The sequence below is a fragment of the Neolamprologus brichardi genome, chromosome 18 (genome assembly GCF_056152115.1).
Source record: "Neolamprologus brichardi isolate AB-2024 chromosome 18, ASM5615211v1, whole genome shotgun sequence".
NCBI classification, from domain to species: domain Eukaryota; kingdom Metazoa; phylum Chordata; class Actinopteri; order Cichliformes; family Cichlidae; genus Neolamprologus; species Neolamprologus brichardi.
This window is the reverse complement of record NC_142121.1, coordinates 31,649,809-31,663,189: the sequence shown is the minus strand read 5'-3', so window position 1 is coordinate 31,663,189 and position 13,381 is coordinate 31,649,809. Positions and strand designations below refer to the sequence as shown.

The 13,381-nt window shown below is 42.4% G+C and overlaps 1 protein-coding gene across 1 annotated transcript in view; it reads left to right on the top strand.

The window, feature by feature from the left end:
* slc6a9 (solute carrier family 6 member 9) overlaps positions 1–13,381 on the top strand; it is a 76,237-nt gene that overhangs the window by 5,595 nt on the left and 57,261 nt on the right. Inside the window, exon 2 of the mRNA XM_087831265.1 lies at positions 8,221–8,522. Coding sequence (XP_087687391.1) covers positions 8,493–8,522 — 30 coding nt within the window. The 5' untranslated portion in view covers positions 8,221–8,492. The remainder of the gene's footprint in view (positions 1–8,220; positions 8,523–13,381) is intronic.

Here is a 13,381-nt window from a genome sequence, read left to right as displayed (position 1 = left end):
GTCCTGTTCCAATTTTTGTTTTGCCCATTCTGCAAATTCTGTGCGCCGATCTGCATCATCCTCGTTGAGATGCTGCAGTAGCTGGAGTTTGTAAGGGTGCCATTTGTGAGTAGCTAATATCCGCCGAAGGGATGTTCGACTAATGCCACTCTCCAGTGACATGCGGCGAGTGCTACGCTGTGGGCTCTTGCTGAATGAAGCTAGGACAGCCACTGATGCTTCTTCATTAGTGACAGTTTTCTTACGTCCACATTTTGGCAAATCCAACACTGAACCAGTTTCACGAAACTTAGCAAGCAGTTTGCTAACTGTAGCATGGGAAATGGGTGGTCTCGTAGGGTGTCTTGCATTGAAATCTGCTGCAATGACCCAGTTACTGCGTTCACCAGCTATCAACACAATTTCGATCCGCTCCTCACGTGTTAACCTGTTTGGCTGTGCACAAAGAGAAACTTGTAAATAACTTATGAAAGAATAAAGTTACATTGAAACCAAGCACACCATTGTTTTTCTTGTGACATTACCAATAAGTTTGATGTGTCACATGGCCCTCTTCCTATTGACAAAACAGAAGTTGTATCCAAGATGGCCGACTTCTAAATGGCCACCATGGTCACCACCCATCTTGAGGAGTTTGCCCCCTCACATATACTAATGTGCCACAAACAGGACTTTAATATCACCAACCATTCCCATGTTATTACGGTGTATCCATATAAATGGCCCACCCTGTATATTTCATCCACTCATGAGGGATCGACAAAGACTTACTGTTTGTGCACTAATGTTTGAGGGGTTTTCCAGAAATGGTGATGCTATTTTCAGAGAACCTGATGGTCAGTAGGTAGGGCTTTACGATTATGACCAAAATGATTATTTTTGATCAATATAGAGATCACGATTATTTTACAGTTGTTTTTTTTTTTATTACACTTTCATTTAAGGATAACACTGCTTTCGCACTCATGTTCGCAACATTCCTGATAATGTAAAACCTTTCGCCTAAAAAAAAAAAAAATACAAATAAAAAACCTTCTCATTCATCTAAATTCAGTGCAGCTTGTAGAAGAAATATAACAAATAGAGAGATGTTTCAAGGCTTATCACTAATTAATTCAACAGGGCTTTCACCTTTATACTGTGCTGTGTTCCTGTTCATTAATGCATGTTTCCAAGTAAGTTGTTTATTCACCTGGCCTCAGTGCATCTCCTACAATCAAAATGTAAAATATTTACCTTCATTCATTAAGGAGTTAGACTAAAGCACTTTTTACGCTGGGAAGTAGTAGAGACTGAGTTTATTTATTGTCATAAACTGCTTGAGATGTACAATCACAAGGGGTCCCAACATATAGTTACTGTATGACAAAACACAGTTGACTGAGTAAGTAAGGATGGCTACAGTTGCTACAAGTATCTCTACACCAATAAACACACAGATGACGCAAGAAGAGATACAAACTGAAAATTACAACTCAGAGGCAGAAGTTCAAGTTGTATCAGCAGTATAATGCAGTTGTTTCTGTCCTTGACGCAGTTTCCATTTCAGCATTGCGTTCTTATCTTTTAGTATGATGCCAGGTCTCTCTTGGAAATGAGATTTTTAATCTCAGTGAGATTTTTTTTTTTACCCGGATAAATAAAGGACTAATAAAAAAAATAGTATAATAATAATCAAAGTAACAGCCATCCCTCCAATCCTTAAACGCTGTGGCCGCTCCACCATTTTCCACCTCCCAGCACACACAGCATTCCATAAACGTCTGGGAACTGAGGACACCGCTTGCTGGAGCTTTGGGAGGGCAATGTTTTCCTATTCTTGTCTGATAAAAGATTCTAGGTGCTCAATGGTTCTGCGTCTTTGTTATATTTATTGTTCCATTATAATCCAAATATTTTTAGTTGTGAAAGGCCTAGACTTCTGGCAGGCCAGTTCAGCACCCAGACTCTCCGACTCTGAAGCCATGCTGTTTTAATGGGTGCTGTATGGGGTTTAGCATTGTTTTGCTGAAGTATCCAAAGCCTTCGCTTAAAAAAAAAAAGTAATTTGGATGAGAACGTGTTGCTCTAACACCTGCATATAACTTTCAGCATTAATAGTGGCTATCCAGATGTGCAGGCTGCCTATTCTACAGGCTCTAATGCAGCGGTCTTAACCTTTTTTGCACCGTGGACCGGTTTCTGTCCGACAACATTGTCATGGACCCTAACCCTCTGTTTCAAATTTTAAATCATCTGACCACAGAACAGTTTTCAGGTTTTGCCTCAGTCCGTTTTAGATGACCTTTGACCCAGCGAAGATAGCAGTGTCTCAGGATCATGTTCACATATGGCATCTTCTTTGCATGGTAGAGCTTTAACCTGTGTTTGTGGGTGGCACTGTGAACTATGTTCACAAACAATGAAGCCAAAGTGTTCCTAAGCCCATGCAGTGATTTCAGTCATCATGTTTGTTTGTTTATTAAATGCAGTGCCACCTGAGGGTGCAGAGATCATGAACATTCAATACTGATTTTTGGCATTATCTCTTGCACACCAAGATTTCTCCAGATTACCCAAATCTTTTGATGCAGACATGTATGCTAATGATGAGATATTTTAAAGTCCTCACAATCAAGGGAATTAGAGAGATGGCGTAAAATTGATACTTTACTGTACTGGAATAAGTGTACCTTAAAGACACTTAATAGATCACAGTAATTAGAGTGATATTTAATTACCCACTGATACAACCTTTCTCATATGACATGAGAGCATGTGAGCATTTTCTTTTGTGGCATATGTCTGTAAAGCGATGTGTATTTGTGGTTCTTTAAATCGTGATCTCTGGGCCAAAGTCTCCATTCCATTAAGATAAGAGAGGTCAGGCCCTCTTCAGGTATGTATATGCCTGTGTGTGTTTTTATTGTACCGGTTGCTTGTCACTGATTGTCGTCAGAAAAGGTTTTCTCTGCTATCTGCATTTCTATATTTAGCACTAATTTTACCTGTTGTCTTGGCAGGAGATTTGCTCCTATTGATGATATGTTTCTGTTTTTGCAGCAGTCTCCTTCCACTCAAACTAGTGTACAACAGCAAACGATATAATTTAAATGCCACAATACAGAAATAATAAATCACGTTTGTGTGCTTCACAAATCCCAAAATCCCATATCTTCTCATTCCCAATGCCATTGCCTTATTGTGAGAATCCCTATTTTTTTCCTGCAGTCCACAAGTAATGCATAGTTTGCTGGCTCAATTTACTGGATGCTGAACAAAGGCCCAAGCATAGTTACCGCTGTTTTGAGTACCCGCACAATGTCTTAGTTGTGAGGAGCAGACTGCCTGCTATGACAAAATGGAGCTTGTGAAGCTCCAATCATTCTGCTGCATATTGACTTTATTGAAAGTAAACATGGCCGATTTGCAAAAAATATGATGCATTCTAAACAATAATAATGGGTGCTGTTTTGTCTTAAATCCACTGCGTTGTACGTCATGTCTCACAGTGCTACAGTGTAGATGTGTACAAATCAAGGACAGGTTGTGTAGGAGGCTGGTGGTGCATCTGTCTGGTAAATAAAGGAAAGTAATTCATGAGCTCTTCTTGCGTGGATCCACCTTAGCTCTTTTATTTGCTGAAGCGATGGCTCAGCAAAAATGTAATTACAACAAACTATCTGTCATTTGTGAACCTCGTTCCTTCCAATTCTTTGACTCAGCAGGCCGTTTTATCCCCAGATCAATGGGGCCCCAACAAAAAAAGAAAAAAAAACTGCCTATGCATAGTGTTTAATGTGTAACTATCCAGGGCCATCATGGCTTTTTCCCCCACCTTGATAAATAGCATAATTCTAATGCAGCATTTAGGATAAGTGGATTAACTTTGAAATTTGTTAACTACCTTTTCTTTTGCTTTGTGAGTTTGATGGAATTAACTTGAAAGCAAAGAGAAAACCTTGAGCCTTGACTTTTGAACCCTCTTTATTATTATTCACTTGTTATTTTGCCATGACCTCTGTTGTAAGTCGTCTGTCACTTTTATGAACTTATTTAAATTTAAAGATATGGAAAGTCAAGAGGTCATAAATCAAGGCAAGGAGAGGCCCGAAGTGTCGGGTTTTGTTTGAGAAGGATTTTGTCCCAACCCAACACTTTAAGGCAAACTTTATATTGCACATTTTCAGGCAGCCTCCTACTCTTTTACATTTGGGGATTCACAATGAAATGCAGATTCTTTTTCTTGGACACAAGTGTGAAAATCTTTGATTTTTCTCTAATCTTTGCAAAAAAAGAAACATTGGACTTCATCCTCTGTTAATCTTGGTTTATAATGGAGCACTGTAACAAAAAAATAATTTCCCCCAGGGATCAATAAAGTATTCTGATTCTGATTCTGACAGCACCAATGCTGAGGTATTTTATTCTGGACTGAAGAGACGGGCTGACACTGCTACTCACCAGGGTCTTGTAGTTGCAGTCGCTGAAAAGTGTCCATCCTCAGCTTCTACCTCTATTAACTACTTATTAATTTACTCATGTTTTCATTGATTAAAGAATCAATCAGAAGAAGTCTGCTTTATTCATAGTTTCTTAATTATCCCCATTACAATCTACTCACGCAAGAATATGAACACAAAAAAAAACTCTATTAGAACTGAAAAGTAGCCTTGTGAAAAATCGAATAAGACTTTTAATTTTGTAAGTACTCGCTCAGGAGTTTGACCCAAATGCAGAGCTGAGCAGGAGGATGCTTCTGAGGGTCTGTTTGGGGCCCAGCGTTGAAGACTGAGCAGTTCAAGAGGCTGGCCCGCAGGTTGGCAGCGGCATCAGAGGGACCTCTCCAGAGGTGGCCAGAAGTGGTGACTGAGGTGTTCTGGGGGCTATATCACCACTTCCGGCCAGGTGGCCAGTGATGGAGACGAAGACCCTCTAGAGGCTGACATTTACGAATGAGGGTGAACCTCTCATGGCAGGATACCAACAACAGAGGCAGGGACCATCTGAAGTCCAGTAGTGGTCAAAGAGACCTTCTGGAGGCCAAACAGATGATCAGCAGTGGAGTCAGAGACCTTCAGATGACTCGCAACAAAGGAGACTGTCAGGTGGATGAGCTGGAAGCCACTCACAAAAGAGTCATCCTGGCTCAATCTTAGGCTGTTCAGACTCGGGGTCAAACAACACAAGTCCCTTGGGCTCAGATTCTGGAAACTGGGGCTACACAGTGAACACAGTCTCCTCTGGCTGGGATTGTGCAGGGCACGCAGTCTGCACTGGCTCGGGATCTGGCAGGTGTATCCTGCTCAGGCTTCGGATACACCAGGGGCTCGGGACAAATGAAGGTCACCAGCTGAGGCACAGTCTCGGAGGCATCCTGCACAGACTCTGGATTATCCACGTAATCTGGAGTAGCACAAACTACCCAGTTAGTCTGGATCTGAACATCTTGTTTCTTTTGGGTGGTGAATGCAGAAAACCATTATCCATGGAGCCTGACTACCTAACAAAAGAACTCCTCTAATGTAAACAGGTTGTGTCTGCTGGGGCTGTGCCTGGTCAGACCATGCTGTCGCTGTCTGTAGGTCCTGAAGTCTATGTGAAGTTGAGGACCCAAAATGCAGGCTGGTTTCTACAAAAGGGAAACCGTTTATTTGATAGAGGCCAAAATGCAAAATATAAAATGATTTAAGAAATTAAGTATAAACAAAACTATAACTTGGAACAAAACTCAATTGCAAAACTAGGAAAACCTGAGAATGTAAACCTAGAGAAATCAACCAGGAACCATGTACTGGAAAATGACAGACAAACTAAGAGCTGTTGATCTGTATGGCCATGCATACCGATCAGTTTGAATGGTACTGAAACAGCTTTTACAGAGGATTTTGTGCCAGAAATGATCTCTTTTTATGTTTTATAAAGTTTACCCCTTTTTGTTCTGCAGGCTTTTGATTCTTTTGCTCTTTATAGTAACTTCCTATGCATTTCTTCATACAACATCTCAGTACGGTAGACTCGGATTGTGATATGTCGAACTCTTAGAGAGTGTTCTTTATTTGGACTCGATGTTGTGATGCATCCTGCAAACAACTCCTGATCCGTTTAATTTACGAAGAAATAACTAAACAATAGCACTCACCTGCTCACGAAATGGCTTTTCAGTCACCTTTCCAATTACTTTTAGAGTGCTGTAATTCCTAAACCCTCCCTCTAATTTGGTCGTGAATAACCTCAAATTAAAAATGTCAGTCTGCACAATAAGCTCATATTCATCATTATAACTGATTTTTTTTTTTTTAATATTCCTTAAATTTTGTAGATGTCCAAGTAATTATACATAGAAGGGTGGAAGAAATGAGAGGTAACCAGAGGCTGAGGAGCTCATTCTTACCGGGTTTATCATTAATGCTGTGTAAGCAGTCGGCTCTGAACCTACTTTGCATCATCCTTGGCTTTTTGTGGTGTAGTCGGGGCATGCATTAGTGTTCAGTCTGCAGCCTGTCTTTTTACTAAAGGAAATGTTTAAATTCTCTGAAGAGCCAACGTCATCCAAACCAAAAACGTTTTGTTTTTTTTATCTTCAAGATTCACCTCTTGAGCCCCTCTTGCCAAGCTCATTGGTTATGGATATTTCTGCTTTTTTTTTTTCCTCACAAGCAACTTAGTGGTGAATGGGGCAGGGAATAACATAATTCTCATTCTCAGTTAATCCATTAATCCGCTCCTCTGTGGAAAGGAATATAAAGTTCAAAACCAGAAAACACTTCATTTAAAAAAAAAAAAAGAAAAGTTGTCCCATTTACAATAATCAGACAGTTTTGGGCATTTTTTATTGATAAGATTACTTCATGTTAGTGACAAGGTGGTACCGTGGGACATTATGCAGTCTGTGCTTGGAAGCTACTTACCTCACAAGGGCCAACAGACACGTCAGGTTTCAGAGTAAGTTGGACGTAACCTCTTGCTGACACGCCTCCCTGGATTGCCCAATAGGCTTGGCTCAACTCTTACCTTATGTACATACATTACCCAGCCAGAGAGAAGGGGCCAGAGCACGGTGATTTGATCAAAGACTTCAGCCTTTGTGTCAGTGAGTTTCTCACGGCCGAGCTGCTAGCCCTTTTCCTGACGTACAAGGTTGTGTTTTGGTTGTGTGGTTTTTCTCTGTTCAGACATCATATTGTGGATGGTAAGGATCAGTTTTTAATCTAGTGTCTTCCCATCTTTTTATCAGTGTGCATCATGATGTGTATGATGGTTGACCCCAGGGGGAGGCATTTTTTCCAGTCCCTGTAGGCTCCCGTGTATGTGACGTGTACATGTGTGGGGGATTTTTTTTTTTTTTTGCCCGTAACAGTAAATAGTGGCTATATTTGGCCACTTTTCACGAGCGCGTCTAGTATACTGAAGTTTTTTTTTTTTTTTTTGGGGGGGGGGGGGGTTTGAACATTTTTATTCCCAGAGCCAAATAAAGGGAGGCATACTTCAGATTTGAGGGATGTCTAGTTTATATCTGTTTGTGTTTTGGACTGTTGGAGAAATATAAGCTGCTGGGAAGACTGGCTTTTTCAGGTTTGGTAGACCAAATCAGTAATTCATTCATGAGCAGAAACAGCTGCAGATGAATCTGTAGCTGTAGTATTTACAGGTGTATATCTATTATAAACTACTGTTGATGTTGTTTGCTCTGAACACGCGTGCAGGGATGCAGTGGGTAAGTGCCCAGATGCACATTTCAGAAACTTTTCAATCCAAAGTATTTTCGGCCACTTTTCTTCCAGATCCAGGCTGAGTGTTCTTTTCCCAGTCTGGCTTCCACACAGCAGTAGTCAGTGGGCAGTCTAAACGTTTCCCTAACAGTTAATCTCTTTACACAAAAGGGCACTTTGTTATGGCAGCTGCTTTGCTAAAAAAAAAAAAAATGCAAATCTGTCACTACATGTTTTCTGAATTGTTTGCCTGCATCCTCACTAACTGACGCTTTACCAGTTACATTCCCACCTTTTCTTCAACTCTCACCATAAACAGTTGATGTGTGGTTTTAAAAATTTTGACCTCAGAGCAGGTCATGTACTAAGACTGACAAGCTGTTTTGAACATGGCCAAAGGGGACAAGAAACTAAAAAAAAGTGTTGCTTTGCCTTCCCCCCTATTCCCCACTTACCCTACCCCTTTCTCCCCCCCCCAACTCCTGTTCTCCCTCCACCCCTCTCTGCCTGTCACGTGTTCTTTTCACAGCATAGAAAAGTTTCTGGATTAGGGCAGAATTAGCACAAAGCAGCGACGCCACTTCAGCTACACTTGCAAGCAGCACAGAAGAAGGGGGGACAGAGACGGAGAGAGCGACGCGACGGGGGTGAAGACGCTCCAGCGAACCTCGACCACCTCAGAAAACTCCAAACTTTGCTGGGCGAGAGGCAGACGAGTCCATCCCAGACACAGAGAGAGAGAGAGAGAGCGCGCGCGCGAGCGAGAGAGGCAGGGGATCTTTGCCGACGAGGTCCTGAAGGATGGAAGAGAAGCAGTTTGCTGGGATCCTGGTAAGTTTCACTTTTGTTCAGCAAACACGTGTGCGCACACTCGTGTTTTTTAAAAGCAGTAACATGCGGATGCAAACACATCTCAGCTGTAGGCCGCTGGTGGGATGCAGCTGCTGGACCACCAGTTGAGTCACCCTCTGGCTCCCCTTTGGAGGCCAGGTGGTTTGGCTTCATTTCACTAGGGGACCATTCACAGGACTCTAACCTGTTATGTGTTCAAAAGTAGGCTGTTGTGCTCATACTTTCCTACTTTTTCTCCCGTTTTTATGTTGAAATTCTGAACCTGGGATGAGGATTCACAGGTTTTTCACTGAGTAAAAAAAAAAAACAAAAACGGCCGCAGTTTCCCCACCAGGGTGATTATCCTGTTTATGTGCAGGAGACGGAGCTGTCACCCCCTGCTGTTCACAATGGCACTGCTTAACTACACATTAGCAACTAAACACGGTCCCAAAAGCCCCCAAAGTTCATTTGCAGGCATAGAAGCTCTCCTCTCAGCACACTCTCACCAGCTATCTGATCTCTGCAAGAGCTGAAAACAGTAAAAGTGGATTCACTTTTTTTTTGTTTTGTTTTTTTTTTGGAGAGGAGGTGGCTGCTGATAAAACATGAGGTAAATGTGTCAGTGTCAGGCCTACACTGTTGTGGAAGCTTTAAATAGAGGTTTGGCGTCATTGGCAGTCCGGTCACCTCTCCTTCCGTCTCTCTCTCTCTCTGGCTTTCTCCCTTTAGTCCGTCTTGAGACGGCGATAACTGAGCTCCAACTCTCATCTGACATTCTTGCCTGTTTGAAGCCTCGCTTTCCTCCCCGCTGACATTTTTTTTCTCTCTCTGTCTCTCTCACTGCCGCATCCTTTTAAGATGTATATCCCCGCTAAAATGCAAACACACCGTCTGAAGTTAAGAGGGCGCCGTTATCAGCGTCTCTCCCGCACAAACATTTGAAGGTGCTTGGAGGATGGAGATATAATTTTGTATTTTTTTTGGCTTGCAAAAATTGTGTTTGTTTGTGTTGGAGAGTTTACAGCTCAGTGACAGATAGCCAGTCAGTTGTTTGATTGCTTTGGCACTGCCGGGTATTTTGGGGGGGGGAGAAAACTAAAAAGTTCTGTGTGTTTGGCTGTAGCTCAACAGGAGATTTTTAAATGATTGTGTCAAGAGGTAGATGTGAATACTCTTGGCTACATGTGCCTGCATTTAACTGAGATGTAAGTGGCACTCTGTGGCCACTAGGAAGTTCCAGACCTCACGCACACAGCGGGCAAGCATAGAGGAAACAACTGAAGTATCAATCAAGTGTTTCTGTAGTTACTCCTCGCAGCCAGCAGCGGTTTGAAGGCTAATAATAATAAAGTAAAGTGAATGGATCAATTCAGGATATTGTACTGTTTCAGTGCAGGCTTTAGCTATTCATCTCACCTGAGAGAAGTTAAAATTCTATCATTTGTAATCTTTAAACTGAATTTTGTCGACTCAAAGCGTTTGAAGCCATTCTGCTGTACTGCTCAGTGAGCGCTTTACTTAAACTGCTTCTTTATGACGATTTAACACATTGAAAAGCGTAATGTGGGCACAGAGCTGCAGGTAGATCGTTGCCACCTGCAGCAGTGATGGCAGACAGCAGCTAACACACACACACACACATAGTTTCTCATGGCTGGGATTGTTGTCTTCAGCATTTGTGGACAGTGGTGCCAATTGTGTCTTAGAGATGGCAACAACAGATAAAAGAGTGTGTGTGAGTGTGTGAGTGTATCTTGTTCTCCCATCGCCAACTGTCACTTGTGTTTTTTCCCTCCCTCCCTCTCCTTGAGCTCTTTTTTTTTCTGTCTCTCCGTGTTAGACCATGTTCTCATCCAGAAGATGATTTTGAATTTATGTAGTTATTTATCATGTGACTCAGTCTATTCATCTTTGCCTCTATTCAGAGGGCGGAAATGGTCTTTCCTCCCTCATTGTTTGAGTCCACTCAGCAATACCCGTTTTTGAATTGTCTGGTTAAATTTATTTATGCAGGTCCAGGTGGTTGGTGGATGGACCAGTCACCATAAATCTCAGGGCACACAAGGCGCTCGCTTCCTGCTACTGCTTGGCTCGGCTGGTAGCCTTCTGCCGGGACTCTTTCTGTTTCAAACTTTACTCCCTTGCTCTTTCACAGCGGTCAAAAGGGAGCCCCGTCTCCTCAATCTTCCTGCGTTGTCTTTGACTGCCCTGGAAGTTACCACTTCCACTGAGCGGATGAGCAGATGGTGCCCTGGCACAAGGTTTTACCGCATGGATAGCTGTCTCTTTGTCTTTACTCCTTAAAGCGTCTGCTGTGAAGATGTATGTATGTGGATGTGAGAGTAGGGAGGGGAAGGAGGAGGAGTTGGACTGAGGTTTTGATTATATTTTCTGCTGGGCGCTGTATTGATATGTCTGGCCGCACTGGGCCAGAGCCGGCCCTCCATCACCATCAAGGCCAAAGGAGGAGGAAAAGGTCAGCGAGGACTGGCTACTGATCAGAGTTTAATGTTGGCAAGCCTTTAAGAGTTTGCTTGTTACTTTTCGTCCATAATTGCTGAGAAATGTGGACTTGGGAGGGATTGTCAGCGATTCTAAGTTCAGTTTCTCAAACCCTGACATTCTTACGTGATACAATTTGTGTTTCCCTCAAAACTGAAACTTTCTGGCACTCTGTGATAAGATGATGTTAAGTCCTTAATGTCAAATTGTTTGTTGCAGCAGATTCTTGAAGCTACAATTGCTACAAATGCAATTGTCAAGAGATTTAAAAAAAAAAGAAGCTATTTTTCATCCATGTTTAGTTTAAGTTACGAAGTAACCAAAAACTACAAAACATAAAGGAGTGATTTCCAGGTTACAACAATGCTCTCCACGTTTGTGCATTTAAGGATGCACATGCACAGGTACAAACAAAGGGTTTTACCTTCTGACAAAACTTAAAAAACAGAAAAATAAGGCAATGAAAAACTGCATGAAATTAGATGCAATGCTACCCCGAATCATACAAGACATATTTCTTTGTATATGTAACTAATGTGTTTGAATGCTGCCAATTTGCAACATTTTATAGACTGTAATTCCTATTAGTGTGGGATGTGGACAGTAGCACAGAAGGTCCTTGGAACAAGTTATTTCCTGATCCGCTGCATTCTTTACACGGATTTATACTGCCAGTAATGTAAAAAGTTGGCCTACACAGTTATATACGCATACATACATTTGGCCTGTACAGTTACTCATTTAATCAGTCATGCAACAAAAGTTATGTCACTTTATTATACAGGAATGTGTTTTTCTCTGTGCCCCCTGAGTGGTGAACCTGTGTGTGTGTGTGTGTGTGTGAGAGAGTCTGTTTCTCACTATGTTTGTGCGCGCACCATTTCCCAGGGGTTGTGAGGCTAATGTGTGCTATAGGCTGTGAAGTGGAAACTAAATGGAAAGAAATAGTAGGACCCACAGCCACAACCTCCCTGAGGTCAGGATACACACAAACACACACGCATGCCTCCACGCACACACGAGGCACTGACACAGTTTAGAATACCACATAAACATAATTTAGATATGTGAGCAAGCGCTCAGATATGAAACTTGTTACCACCACCTGGATAAATACAGATGCACACCCACAAACAACACACACACGCAGAACAAAACTCACACATCCAGTTTTTATGGCTCTCCTCTGTGTGTGGAGTAAAGGCCGACCAGGCTGTGACTTTTGGTCTGAAAGTAATAAATGCAAGCCCAGAGGATATATTTGGGACTTAGCAGGGATGTGCTGAGCCTTTTAAAGAAGTGTTTCTTTTTTTTTCCTGCCACATCACTTTGTTAATAGCCCTGCTTCATGTGCCTGAGCCTGTGAATGTTGCTAAATGTTGTTTTTTCTTGTAGTTTCCGCCCCATGGAGCTGCTTTTTGTGAGTACAATGTTGACCATGTGCGCCGCATACCCCTCATACACTTATTACAGGTGAAACAGCCTCTCTCCTTCTTTTTCTCCACTTATGTAAGAAACATATTGAGTTGCCAGTCAGCCGGTTTAGTTAACAGCAGTGCTCAGCAACCGTGTTGACTGCCTTTGGGGCGAAGGGCCAACAAACAGATGTGAACTAAGAGAGACTGATCTCTGAAGGCAGGTCGGGGTGGAGGAGAAGTCAGACATAATTTCTGTTTTTGATTTCACTCCACCCTCCAACTGATCGGCTGAATGAGGAGGGGGAGGAAAAAAAAGAAATACAAGCATCCGCACGGGTCACAGGCGGCGCCCAGATTCAGCTGCTGTGGCGAACGTACAATTGAGCAACAAGGGCCGCAAATGCCAAACACGTCCACTGCTGGGCACTCTTGAAAAGGTAACCAACCACCAACCAACCTCCTATGTATGTTCACACACACATAGCAAAGAGGGGGGAAAAGGGGACTCCATTGTGTTTCAGAGCTTTTTAGATTTCATTTGGAAAAAACCACTCAGGCTGAAAATTTCGTATTCTGATTTTCTTCCTCTCCACTTCTTCCACTTTTTCTTCCTGCTCCTTCAATAGATCCCGCTCCCTCCCACTGCACAAAAGGGACGAGCAAGTTAAAAAGCAGGGACTTAACACTTTTTTCCATTTTTATCCTCTGTAGTCAGTGAAATTATGGACAGGTTTGTGACATTGTGTCTGCACAGCAGAGGCCCTAAATCGCTCCCCTTTTCTTTGAGCGTTATTGTCATTTTCTGCAGTTTTCATCAAAACCTTTTTTTCCAAGGCCTTTTCACAACCATATTTAGGTAATTTGTTGCGCTTGAACCCAACCTGATCTCTGAGGGAGGAGGGGGGTCTTTTCTGGATGGCCCTCTAATGCGTGGTT